Genomic DNA, 13730 nt, shown 5'->3' with positions numbered 1-13730 from the left:
GAGGTCAGCCAGCAGAGTTAAAGCAGCACTCGCCACTCATGCCCAAACTGAGGTCAGGGCCTCAGAGGAGAAGACACAAGTCAAACCAGCAGCACATAAACGTCTACATTTCACAGGAGAAAACATATTCCTGCCAGTGTTAACCCAATCAGTCCCGAGACCCCAGCAAAAATCAGCTTTTCATTGATCTGCATGTCCAGCCCTTATATTTAGCCTCACAATGAAGTGTTTTACCATTTTCTTTTCAGGACAACCAGGGCTACTAGTAGAAACAATATGAAATAAAACAGTTGCATTCATGAGTCTTATTGACAAATAATAAAAGGTCTGCCAAAGCAAAAACCTGATAAAAATTCATTTAGATTAATTCTGTAAGTACCTAAATTGCTTGCTCAGTGGGAAATTAATATCCAACTAGTCAGTGACAACTGTGTGGAGTTTGACAGCAACTATGTGAGCTTATTACAGTATTATAGACACTGTCCTGGGATTCTCTATGCTCTTCTATGTAGAACCCCTTACCTTCTAACCACTGGTGTAGCTTGTGAGCGTCATAAAGCAAATCATAATACACATGCTCGTGGGAGTCTCAGCATTTCAAAGATACACTATGTGGACACCTGCTTTTCGAGTAGGTACCCCTTTGCTGCTACAACAGCCTCCACTCTTCCACGAAGGCTTTCCACTAGATGTTGGAACATTGCTGCGGGGATTTGCATCCACTCAGCCACAAGAGCATTAATGAGGTCGGGCACTGATGTTGGGCGATTAGGCCTGGCTTGCAGTTGGCGTTCCAATTCATCCCAAAGGTGTTTGATGGTGTTGAGGTCAGGGCTCTGTGCAGGCCAGTCAAGTTCTTCCACACTGATCTCAACAAACCATTTCTGTATGGACCTCACTTTGTACAAAGGGGTATTGTCATGCTGAAACAGGAAAGGGCCTTCCCCAAAAATGTTTCCACAAAGTTGGAAGCACGTCATTGTATGCTGTAGCATTAGATTCCCTTCACTGGACCATGAAAAACAGCCTCAAACCATTATTCCTCATCCAAACTTTAGTTGGCACTAAGAATTGAGGCAGGTAGCGTTCTCCTGGCATCCGCCAAAACCAGATTTGTTCGTCTGACTACCAGATGGTGAAGCGTGATGCATCACGCTACTGCTCCAGAGTCCAATGGCGGCGAGCTTTACACCACTCCAGCTGACACTTGGCATTGCGCATGGTGATCTTAGGCTTGTGCGCGGCTGCTCGGCCATGGAAACCTATTTCATGAAGCTCCCGATGAACAGTTCTTATGCTGACGTTGCTTCCAGAGGCTGTTTGGAACTTGGTAGTGAGTGTTGCAACCAATGAAACGATTATTACATGCCTCAGCACTCGGCGGTCCCATTCTGTAAGCTTGTGTGGCTGAGCCATTGTTGCTCCTAGACCTTTCCACTTCACAATAACAGCACTTACAGTTGACCGGGGAAGCTCTAGCAGAGCAGAAATTTGACAAACTGACTTGTTGGAAAGGTGGCATCCTATGATGGTACCACATTGAAAGTCACTGAATCCACTAATTTGAAGGGGTGTCCACATACTTTAGTGTAGATTTGATTGTTTGCAGCTCCTGGCCCCGGGCCCCTTCGGGATCCGCCCTTGTCTCACAAACATAGCTCTAGCTCAGTCCCTGTTAATCACATTGGTACCAACCGACAAGGTAGAAATAGATGAATCCAAAATGGTACATCCCAGAAGTTAGTAGCTCACATTACGTGAGCTACTAACTTTTTAAAGGGTTTTAAAGGGTTTAAAAGTCCTAAATCACACCAGTGCGGCGTTGGGACGGGCATGGAATTTTGGATGACTAAGTGGTCAGCCAAATGACCGTGGTCTGCTTAATAACCAACCGTTCGAATAGTAAAAATAATTATTTCAAACATTTTCTGCTTTACTCTGCTCCTGAACGCATGTGCTGCCATAGAAATAGAATGAAAAGAACGGGCGTCCCCATTCAAGTCAATGATGGTATAATGGGTGGACTGGCGGCCATTGCAAGTGGACTCAAAGTAACAAAGCTATGTTGAAGATGACAAAGTTTAAAACAAGGGATTCTAATATCCCATAACTCTTCACAACAATGGGACTATGCTGGTCCCAGATTTGTGACGTTTTCTTAACCTGTATATTTTTCGACCTAGGAGCAAAGCAGGGAGTAAAAGCAGGAAGTGTACTTATCAATATCTCCTTTGAAATGTTGATTCAACTGACATTACAAAAAAAATACATTCTAACGTCATTTGAATGAACATTCTACAATACCATGGAAATTATTGCATCGCAATACCAGGCAGCCATTGCGAGTGTACCCACGAGTTTACCAGTCAAATTACCAGGGTTGTCTCACTTCAGATGGCGTCACTCCTATGCAACACTCATCCCTCAACCGACCTGTCTTGTAGAACATCTCTAAAAAATTTGATTTTGCTCATCCGCCTAAAACTAGTTCCAAATTCAGAAAAATCACTCCTCTCTCGGTAGCTATGACGCATTGGCTACTAAAGCAAACCATGCTTGATCAGCTGAGCAAACTTGCAACAGCTAGCAGCCTAGTGCAAGCTTGTTTGAATGGCCATATGCTAGCTAGCTACCAGTTTGTTGATTAAGTTGTACGGCGCCAAAGTTAAGGGACTGTACTCAGAAATCGGCATGTATCTGACTGACTGCTGGCACTGTGCCTCACTACTTTGTAACATTTGGCCAACCCGATGGCGCAAAGAGCAGTGCTGTAATGCTAGAAATCTGCACACTAAAGGCAGAAAAGATAATGAAAACAAGGGCTGGGAATTTCCAGGGACCTCGACACGATATTAACACAATACTTTGGTGGCGATACGATCATGTGATTTTATTGCGATTCTTTATTCCAAACATATTGCTCACCATATGTCTGCTGCAGGGGGACAGGAGATAACTTGTTTTCTCATGGCTTTGATCAGTCATGGAAATAAAAGTACTGAAAGCAAATTGGCTCCCTATTTAAAAAGGAGATGGAGAAAAAGCTATGATGGGAAAATACTGGAGTTTTGGGTGCAGGTACAGCCAACTAGCGCAAAAACATTGCGATAGTCAAAACGATGCATAATCAAATAATATCCCGATATGCAACTATCGACCCCCCCATCACTAATGAAAACTAATTTGTGCATTAGCTAGAACTTTACTACACTAGCTAGTTAGAGGGAGTATTCAGCATTGAATGTGTGAACTGTCGATGTTAGCATCCCTGCCTTGCGTTTCATATGGATTAATTGGCTCAGCCAGCAGGCAGACTAACTAGCTACTTTTCGTGCACATTTCAAAATTCATAAATACTGATTCTCATTCTACCACCACAAAACAACTTAGCTATATGTAGAATTAGGTAGTGAAGAATTGCTCATGAAAAAAAAACATCAATATTACAGTTTTATTGTTTATGGTAAGATTTAACTCGCATGTTTTGAGGATGAAAGGAGGTTCAGTGGACGATGTTACCTTGGTAACATTTTTAAATGTTAGGACAGCATATTGTAGCCAAACGCATTTTTAGCTATCACCATGAGTACTATCAGACAGATCAGTAAAGACAGCCGCGTGCCATCTGATGTGAGAAAATGGGTTTAAAGGTCCCAAGCCCATTCTATTCATTGTTTGCTACAAGACCTTGCTCGTTTTAGCAAGGGGCAATAAAGTTATCCTGTTGTTTAGAGTCCATGTTAATTGCAGAAATGGATTCAACTGCACAAATGCCCGGCCGTCCCGTCTTCTGTTAGCTATTCGTTCCACAGAAGAAAAAATAAAAATAAATGTACGGTTATTAAATGTTCATGCCGGTCTTCATCCAGAACTGTCACTAACACCGTTACATGGTAATTGTGTCAGTCCTAGTTAATTAAGATGCCCAGTAAAGGCCTTTAAGTGTTGCCTGGCTGAACAGGTCCAGGTTGCTTGCTAGCTGATGAGATCAAATCGGGCACCATAACATTGCCCTAACTATGAGAGTTGAGCTGGTAACTACTACAATTGAAACAAATTCTTTGGTTCATTTAAAATATACTCCAGGAGCAACAGGGCCAAAAGATCCAGTGATGTTACAGAAATAATACAAGAGCTGGATATGACTGTACGTTATACAGAATACCCCCCCCCCCAAAATGATGGGATGCCTCACAGACAGAGAAACAGCATAACAGAGGACTTCAGGAGTAGAGATTAAATTTCAGCGCTAACCTCTGCTTTCAATGAGGTTAGCAAACCCGTCAATGTGCCTAGTCAGAGATCATGACCTCCCCGGGAGATCCAATGTAAAGATAATCATACATTGTCCAGTGTGGCTGTGTAGGTAGTGACGTCAAGCCCACACTCGAGTGCAGATTTCAGACACTATCTAGGACAACCTTCTCTCGTAGGGTGCAGAGTTACACCAAGGCCTTTTTCCAGGAGAATTCAAATTGTCAACTTCAAATGACCCCAATAAAACACAGATACCAGTGTTTATGGTGACATTCAGGCTTACACTGATCCTCTGTGTAGGACTGACACATGACTGGAGGATGAAAACAGAAACTTAAGTATGTTGCAGAGGAAGCTCAGTTTCTGTCTGGGCCTCCCTTCACCAATCTGAAAATAAACAAGCCTTGCCGTTTCATGTGGTTTCCCAGACCAACCCTCTGCGTGCTTCAGAACTAAAATCTTGACTTGCAACCTCTTGAGTTTCTATTTCACTTTTGAGCTAAAAAGGCAAGAGCTCTGCTGTGTGTTTGTGCGTATGTGTACACATCACCTTGAGATGGATGGTACTGTAGTTGACTTGTTCTCATAGTGATATTGTGCAACAACTCTGGAAGCTCCCTGACGGGGATCTAGTGGCTCAGTTTGTATTATATTAAAGAGAAGGAAGAAGAATCAACTTCCCAGGTCATGACGTGTACAGTATATCATGACCTGGGCAGTTGATTCTTCTTCCTTCTCTTTAATATAATACAAACTGAGCATGGTTGACTCATTAACTGTGCATGGGTCCAAGCTACAGATATGTAAATATTTGCCTGTTGGGGGAAGAAACATTGTCAGCACTCAAATGTTTCCTGTCTCTTAAAAGGTCGCCAAGTCATCAGGGATGGGGTGTTCTGCTGCTATTAGGAAACTGGATTTAGTTACCTTGGCCAAACTACAGTAATACTAAAACATTTGTCACAAAGCAGAAAACCAATGGCAAACTGCACTAGTTGTTGTAGTGAAGAGAAATGTTAGATGGGAGAGGGTGTCAAAATATAGACCTAGAGTATAATTTACAAAGAATAGTGGTGAGGATGATTAATGTAGGAGTGCATCCAAACAGAAACATATCACAGCCATGCTGTTTAGTCAAGCATGTTGGCCTTACCAATTTGATGGCCACATATTCGTTGGTGTAGAGGTTCTTCCCCAGCCGCAGCTCTCCAAAATTGCCACAGCCGATTTTTTTCCCGACGCGGAAGTTTGGGCCAACCATAAGAACCCCAGAGTTGGTCCCTGTACCCCGGACAGTCCTGCTGCCAGCTGCCTTAGACATATTTTTCCCTTCCTCTGTCTCTCCCTTACCCACCTTCTTGTCAAAATCCATAAGCTTGTGATACCCTGGCCTCTCCACGATTACTCCCCGGCCATGCAAATCACAGAGGCGCCAAAACAACAAGGACTCTTAGGGGGGAGGGAGGTGATACAAAGACAGAGGAAAGGTGTTTTATAGAAATGTGCAGTGTATTAAAAGCCACTTCCACTGGGTTAAACTGCAGCCAAAACACACAGTATTTATATCTGGCAATGTTGTACTGCATACGCTCTTCTCTTCTTTCTTCTCCTCGTTTATGGAGGTCGACTTCTTTCTTCTCCAACTCCAATATCAGAGTAGCATGTCCCTTCCTGAAGGGGACAGGTTGTGCTAGCATGCACCCACGCACACACAAACACACACTCATACACAACAAGCACTCTGAATCCCAGCTACTGGATCCACAATGCAGCTTGGCAACTTCCCCCAAAGCCCCTCATTGCTTCCTTCTGGTCAGTCTTTGGTAATACAGCAGACATTCTTCATGTTCCAGTGCCACGGCAGAAGAGGCAATGGTGGAGGCAGTGTCAACAATGATGAGGTACTGCAGTAGTCCTGTTCGGTTTAGTTGGATATCTGAAAGACATGCAAACACACACTAAATTAGCCATTAGGTGTAACTGAATCCATTACAGAACATCTTGGCAAATACTTTTGAAAACACATTTGCAGTGATTTTTTTTTTAACCTTTATTTAACTAGGCAAGTCAGTTAAGAACAAATTCTTATTTTCAATGACGGCCTAGGAACAGTGGGTTAACTGCCTGTTCAGGGGCAGAACGACAGATTTGTACCTTGTCAGCTCGGGGATTTGAACTTGCAACCTTCCGGTTACTAGTCCAACGCTCTAACCACTAGGCTACCCTGCCGCCCCAGTTAACAATTACATGTATTTTTTTATGATAAGCCTGAAAGGCTGGAGAAATCTGCATGACATCTCCAAACACGTCTGAGATAAGATCTTATAAAGGTTAGTAGGCTACTCATCTTTCATACATTTCCAGCCTGAAGTAGAAATGGGATCCATTTTCAGAGTAGCACATGCAGTGAATTCAATAAAACAATCAATACGGGTGGAAACACCACATACTAGATGGAGTTTTAAGATGAGAACACCACATCTTTCCATGTTGTACCATCTTTGAATGCCCGAAAAAAACTGCATCTAAACACACTATAGGGCCATGGCCTTGGACAAAATGTGGTCCTTGCCTATTAGCTGTAAAGGCTCAACCGTGACCGATTCATAGGGCTTTTTGAATGGACAAATTCAACTGTAGTGTGCTACATAACCTAAGCTTTGTACAAGTTCATCATCATATCAGTATTCAGTGGTAGCATTTGAATAGTTCAAAGCATTCATTCAGGTTTCCTCCCTCTCCTCCCCTTGGGACCTGTGATGTTGTGGATACTCGTGGAGAGCAGGTAATGCCAGCAATATTGTCAGGCAGCTATGCTTTCCTCAGGCAACCCACTTAAACTAATCAATGACTGACAAAATGCCTCTCCTAATCCATGTAGCTTGGGAACCTGATTCACATCATAGAGTAAAGGAGATGCATTGAAATAGAGGGGGGAAAGGGGGATAGCTAGTCAGTTGTACAACTGAATGCCTTCAACTGAAACCACATGGCTTACCTATAATATCCATGTTAATCATTCAAATTATGAAAAAGTATTAAATGTAAAGAAAAAGAAAGTAAAACAACTTTCCCAATGCCCAGAAAGCTTCTTACAGTAGTTGTAGAATAAACTAGGCTAACTTACACGAGTAGAATAGGCTAAATGTCTGAATGTGTGTGTTTCTTTGCCTGTGCAAAGAGTGAATCAATAAGCAAGTGTTCAATCATTGTCTACTTACAGTAACAACACTGGTCAATCAATGAAATGGAAGCCCCTTTAGTTGTATCCACCACCACAAATTATGAAATAGAGAGTACTGAACAGAATACATTCTTCTTCCATCTCAGTCATGTAATCATAGAAAATTTAAAAAAAAAGAGGGAGTTTTGTTTGGAGTGGGGTAGCAAGTGTGGCTAGTTTTATTTGGGAAACCAAATTTCAATCTGAAAGTAAAAATAACTTTATTTGAGTCAGTGGTGATGAGTCTCTATCCAATCTACTTGGAGAAATTGAAAAGCCACAGAAACAGAACATTATACTACAACGACTAGTCACTAAATACCACTCTGTTATGACCAAACAGTTACCAAATATTATATTGTCACATTAGTTTTCACCTGACAAGTTACCAACAACGTGTGGTGTTATGAGTAGCAACTGTCTTTATTTACAATATAGGTATCCTTCAAGCAATATAGCTAAAGATACTAGCTAGCTATAAATAAAATAGTATCGCTGCAAATGACAACATAGTGATTGAACCATTGCATTGAACCCTTTTGGTAGGCATTTGACAAGGAAAATAGACAATGAATGCTGGGCATGTTTGCTAGACGAATTTTTACGCAATGTTGCTTGTTAACTAGCTAGCTACTGGCCTAACCTGCTATTCTCAATTTATATCCAGAGAGTTGAGTCGTTGGCTAGATAACAGTGACATAGACCAACTAGACGATAGCGTCTGTAATGAGTTAGCTAGCTAACAAGTAAACATAAAGTGACAAACTAAAGCTAGCTTCTGTGACGAAGACAACTGGCACTGGCTAAAGAAGGCCTCACATCAAGCTACTGCTGTAGCGCGCTAATTTAGCTCATTCTCGTCCTCTTCGTGCTAGCGGTTCTATGGGCGGCACCTGCTGTCAAGTTATGTGGGAAAGGCATCCAGCTAGCTACCTATAAAACCGCTACCTGTACGAAGAGGACAATACTTATGACCAATCTGTGGTTTTAATCTTCTTCAACTTGTCAACTCCGTAAACAATTCGTGACAGTGAAAACCTGAGTCGCTTCAACCGTGGAAAATGTATCAAATCGTTTCAGACTTGCCAACTAGCTATAGTTGCAAACTAGCTACTAGTATCGCAGCTGAGCTGCTGCTAGCACTGCAGGTAATTTGGGAAGTGGCCAACAGTCTCTCAGATAGTGACTTATCAACAGTTTGTCGTCTTTCTACGCTAGGTTACCACTTTGTAAACTATGAAAAGTGTTAGCTACTGTAGTTAGTATACTCATCGGGTAATAATTGAAAATACCATCGTTTAACGTTACTGATTGCTCCCAAAACACACCGATCAGTCCCGTACAGCTAAGCAAGCTAATGGCGCCGTGTAGAACAAGCTAAAACTGGGCAGAACATCTAATATTAATTACATAACCTTCATTTCATATCAATCAAGACACACCCTTCTAATATAGTTAGATCGCTAGCAGACATAGCTAGATAACATTAAACGAGGCTTGTAGCCGTACGTAAAATAAAGTGCATTTCACCACAAAAAAACTGCGTTTGTATTCAGTTCCCAAATATATCAGCGGGCAACTCCTTAATCTTCACAACCGAAATTCATTTGCAGCTAGCTAGCTAGCTAGCGTTAGCTAGTTAATATACGGGTAAATGCCTTCTGGAAAAAAGCACCCCTATTTAAACGTGTATAGTATCAACAAAGAACATATTTACCTGCCTTTATGTTCAAAGTGGATGCATCAACATGTTCACGTATTTATGAGATGTAATATCTTCGCCCCTCGCTAGCTAGGGCTTGATGTTGTTGTCTCGATTTAAGCCTCCCCAGCCGATAACTAAGTAAGCGTTCGATAATTCAGCGTCACCTTCTTCCTCTCCCATCAGCGCTGGTTAACTAGCGCACCTCACTTGGAGAATATGACTAAATCCGTACAGATCAAGCTACCATGAAATATTCGTGCGTAGATGCTGGTTCAGTTTCCAGCCGTACAATTAACGGAGATGCAAATGTTGATATTTTGTGAAATACTGGTCTGTAATTTAGTAACGTATACCAACATTTATTTGTCTAACTTTGGTGTCTTGAGGGTGCTTTCTATATAACCCACTACCACTAGACATAAAAGTAGGTGAGAGTGGGGCAAATTGAGTAGCCCCCCCCCCCACACACAGCAAAATGTGTCTATATTTAAGCTATTTTTTATATTTGTATTTCACACTATGTTCAGGTAAATATCTGAGTATAATGCTTTGTATGGATGTCAACCCCAATTCATGTTCATGTCATAGTGATCAATCAACTGCATTACAGTTAAAAACGACTGACTGCCACCATCGATTTCTATATGCTAACTATGCTACCAGTTTATACGAGTGGGAGTTCAAATTTAGCAGTCACTTTTTCTGAACCTGAAAGTGACAACTTTGAAATGTTATGCAGCAAAAACAGCCAAATACAGTTGAAGTCGGAAGTTTACATACACTTAGGTTGGAGTCATTAAAACTCGTTGTTCAACCACTCCACACATTTCTTGTTAACAAACTATAGTTTTTGCAAGTCGGTTAGGACATCTACTTTGTGCATGACACCAGTCATTTTTCCAACAATTGTTTACAGACAGATTTTTTCACTTAAAATGCATTGTATCACAATTCCAGTGGGTCAGAAGTTTACATGCACTAAATTGACTGTGCCTTTAAACAGCTTGGAAAATTCCAGAAAATTATGTCATGGCTTTAGAAGCATCTGATAGGCTAATTGACATAATTTGAGTCAATTGGAGGCGTACCTGTGGATGCATTTCAAGGCCTACCTTCAAACTCAGTGCCTCTTTGCTTGAAGTCATAGGAAAAATCTAAAGAAATCAGCCAAAACCTCAGAAAAAAAATTGTAGACCTCCACAGGTCTGGTTCATCATTGGGAGCAATTTCCAAACACCTGAAGGTACCACGTTCATCTGTACAAACAATAGTATGTAAGTATAAACACCATGGGACCACGCAGCCATCATACCGCTCAGGAAGGAGACGTGTTCTGTCTCCCAGAGATGAACGTACTTTGGTGCGAAAAGTGCAAATCAATCCCAGAACAACAGCAAATGAACTTGTGAAGATGCTGGAGGAAACCGGTACAAAAGTATCTATATTCACAGTAAAAAGAGTCATATATTGACATAACCTGAAAGGCCGCTCAGCAAGGAAGAAGCCACTGCTCCAAAACCGCCTTCAAAAAGCCAGACAACGGTTTGCAACTGCACATGGGGACAAAGAAATGTCCTCTGGTCCGATGAAACAAAAATAGAACTGTTTGGCCATAACGACCATCGTTATGTTTGGAGTAAACGGGGAGGCTTGCAAGCCGAAGAACAACATCCCAACCGTGAAGCACAGGGGTGGCAGCATCATGTTGTGGGGGAGCTTTGCTGCAGGAGGGACTGGTGCACTTCACAAAATAGACTGCATCATGAGGAAAGAAAAGTATGTGGATATGTTGAAGCAACATCTCAAGACATCAGTCAGGAAGTTAAAACTTGGTCGCAAATGGGTCTTCCAAATGGACAATGACCCCAAGCAAAATGACTTAAGGACAACAAAGTCAAGGTATTGGAGTGGCCATCACAAAGACCCGACCTCAACCCTATAGAAAATGTGTGGGCAGAACTGAAAAAGCATGTGCGAGCAAGGAGGCCTACAAACCTGACTCAATTACACCAGCTTTGTCAGGAGGAATGGGCCAAAATTCACCCAACTTATTGTGGGAAGCTTGTGGAAGCCTACCTGAAACGTTAAACAAGTTAAACAATTTAAAGGCAACGCTACCAAAAACTAATTGAGTGTATGTAAACGTCTGACCCACTGGGATTGTAATGAAATAAATACAAGCTGATAGAACAATTTATATCTACTATTATTCTGACATTTAACATTCTGAAATAAAGTGGTAATCCTAACTGACCTACAACAGGGAATTTTTACTAGGATTAAATGTCAGGAATTGTGAAAAACTAAGTTTAAATGTATTTGGCTAAGGTGTATGCGAACTTCTGACTTCAACTGTATATCCTAATCGGGTTTTAGTAACCACGTTGTGGGCCTGTTACAAATCATCAATCATGACGGATTTTACAAATATCCACTTTGTTAGATCAGATTTGTTGAATGTGCACCAATCCAGTGTCATTCCATCCCCCATGGTCTGCATTCCAATTACCTCTTTACCGAATCTATGTCTCCATTACCTCCCCAATCTCTTTCCAGGAGTTCAAATTCATTTTGTGTCTTAGAAATCCCTACATGAGGTATCATAAAGATCAATTTTATTCATGAACTTGTTCTGATAGTCTTTTTGTCAAAGTTCTCCATGTTTATTGTCAAGGTAGTAAGTTTGTGTGAGGTGCATGGCATTGCTGTATGTCAGGGGTGTCAAACTCATTCCACGGAGGGCCTTGTGTCTGCAGGTTTTTGGTTTTTCCTTTCAATAAAGCCCTAGACAACCAGGTGTGGGGAGTTCCTAACTAATTAGTGATGTTAATTCATCAATCAAGTACAAGGGAGGAACGAAAACCCGCAGACACTCGGCCCTCCGTGGAATGAGTTTGACACCCCTGATATAGGCCAATTCCCACAGGTGTAACAGGTTCAAATGTATGCCAAACAAAAACCGAACATTGCAAAGTTAAACAAATCATACAACTATATGCACAACAATTTTACAAAAACACATGTATTTGAAGAACAGTGCAGATGCAAAAAAAAAAAAATCAACCTTTTTCAACTAGGCCACTCAGGTAAGAACAAATTCTTATTTACAATGACGGCCTACCAAAGGAATCTATAAATATAGGACAAAACACACATCACGACAAGAGAGACACCATAACAGTACATAAAGAGAGACCTAAGACAACAACATAGCAAGGCACCAACACATGACAACACAGCATGGTAGCAACACAACATAACAACGTGGTAGCAACAAAAACATGGCAGCACACCAACACTGTAGCAGCACAAAACATGGTACAAACATTATTGGGCACAGACAACATCACAAAGGGCAAGAAGGTAGAGACAACAATACATCACACGAAACAGCCACAAGTGTCAGTAAGAGTGTTCATGATTGAGTCTTTGTATGAAGAGATGGAGATAAAACTGTCCAGTTTGAGTGTTTGTTGCAGCTCTTTCCAGTCGCTAGCTGCAGCGAACTGAAAAGAGGAGCTACCCACGGATGTGTGTGCTTTGGGGACCTTTAACAGAATGTGACTGGCAGAACGGGTGTTGTATGTGGAGGATGAGGGCTGCAGTAGATATCTCAGATAGGTGGGAGTGAGGCCTAAGAGGGTTTTATAAATAAGCATCAACCAGTGGCTCTTGCGACGGGTATACAGAGATGACCCGTTTACAGAGGAATATAGAGTGCAGTGATGTGTCCTATAAGGAGCATTGGTGGCAAATCTGATGCTCGAATGGTAAAGAACATCTAGCCGCTCAAGAGCACCCTTACCTGCCGTTCTATAAATTAAGTCCCCGTAATCTAGCATGGGTAGGATGGTCATCTGAATCAGGGTTAGTTTGGCAGCTGGGGTGAAAGACGAACGATTACAATAGAGGAAACCAAGTCTAGATTTAACCTTCGCCTGCAGCTTTGATATGTGCTGAGAGAAGGACAGTGTACCGTCTAGCCACCCTCCCAAGTACTTGTATGAGGTGACTACCTGAAGCTCTAAACCCTCAAAGGTAGTAATCACACCTGTGGGGAGAGGGGCATTCTTCTTATCAAACCACATTACCTTTGTTTTGGAGGTGTTCAGAACAAGGTTAAGGCAGAGAACTTGTTGGACACTAAGAAAGCTTTGTTGTAGAGAGTTTAACACAAAATCCGGGGAGCGGCCAGCAGAGTATAAAACTGGATCATCTGCATATTAATAGATCCTGCTGCCTGAGCTATGTCGTTGAAACTTTTTTATATACACTGCTCAAAAAAATAAAGGGAACACTAAAATAACACATCCTAGATCTGAATGAATGAAATATTCTTATTAAATACTTTTTTCTTTACATAGTTGAATGTGCTGACAACAAAATCACACAAAAATTATCAATGGAAATAAAATGTATCAACCCATGGAGGTCTGGATTTGGAGTCACACTCGAAATTAAAGTGGAAAACCACACTACAGGCTGATCCAACTTTGATGTAATGTCCTTAAAACAAGTCAAAATGAGGCTCAGTAGTGTGTGTGG

At 41.6% G+C, this 13730-nt stretch overlaps 1 protein-coding gene across 4 annotated transcripts in view; it reads right to left on the bottom strand.

Annotated features, from left to right (window-relative positions):
* Positions 1-9384, bottom strand: part of LOC129855226 (casein kinase I-like) — a 38992-nt gene extending 29608 nt beyond the window's left edge. For 2 of the 4 annotated variants that reach the window (XM_055922643.1, XM_055922644.1), the window contains exons 1-2: positions 9198-9384; positions 5411-6193 (exon numbers count right to left, since the gene is read on the bottom strand). In XM_055922643.1, the coding sequence (XP_055778618.1) occupies positions 5411-5629 (219 nt within the window). In that variant the 5' untranslated portion in view covers positions 5630-6193; positions 9198-9384. The remainder of the gene's footprint in view (positions 1-5410; positions 6194-9197) is intronic. The other 2 variants (XM_055922646.1, XM_055922647.1) reach the window with 1 other exon arrangement.
* Between the last annotated feature and the right edge of the window lie 4346 nt (positions 9385-13730).

The sequence above is a fragment of the Salvelinus fontinalis genome, chromosome 5, assembly GCF_029448725.1.
Source record: "Salvelinus fontinalis isolate EN_2023a chromosome 5, ASM2944872v1, whole genome shotgun sequence".
Lineage (NCBI taxonomy): Eukaryota > Metazoa > Chordata > Actinopteri > Salmoniformes > Salmonidae > Salvelinus > Salvelinus fontinalis.
Note: the sequence above shows the minus strand (reverse complement) of the source record. Positions and strands in the feature narration are given on the sequence as shown.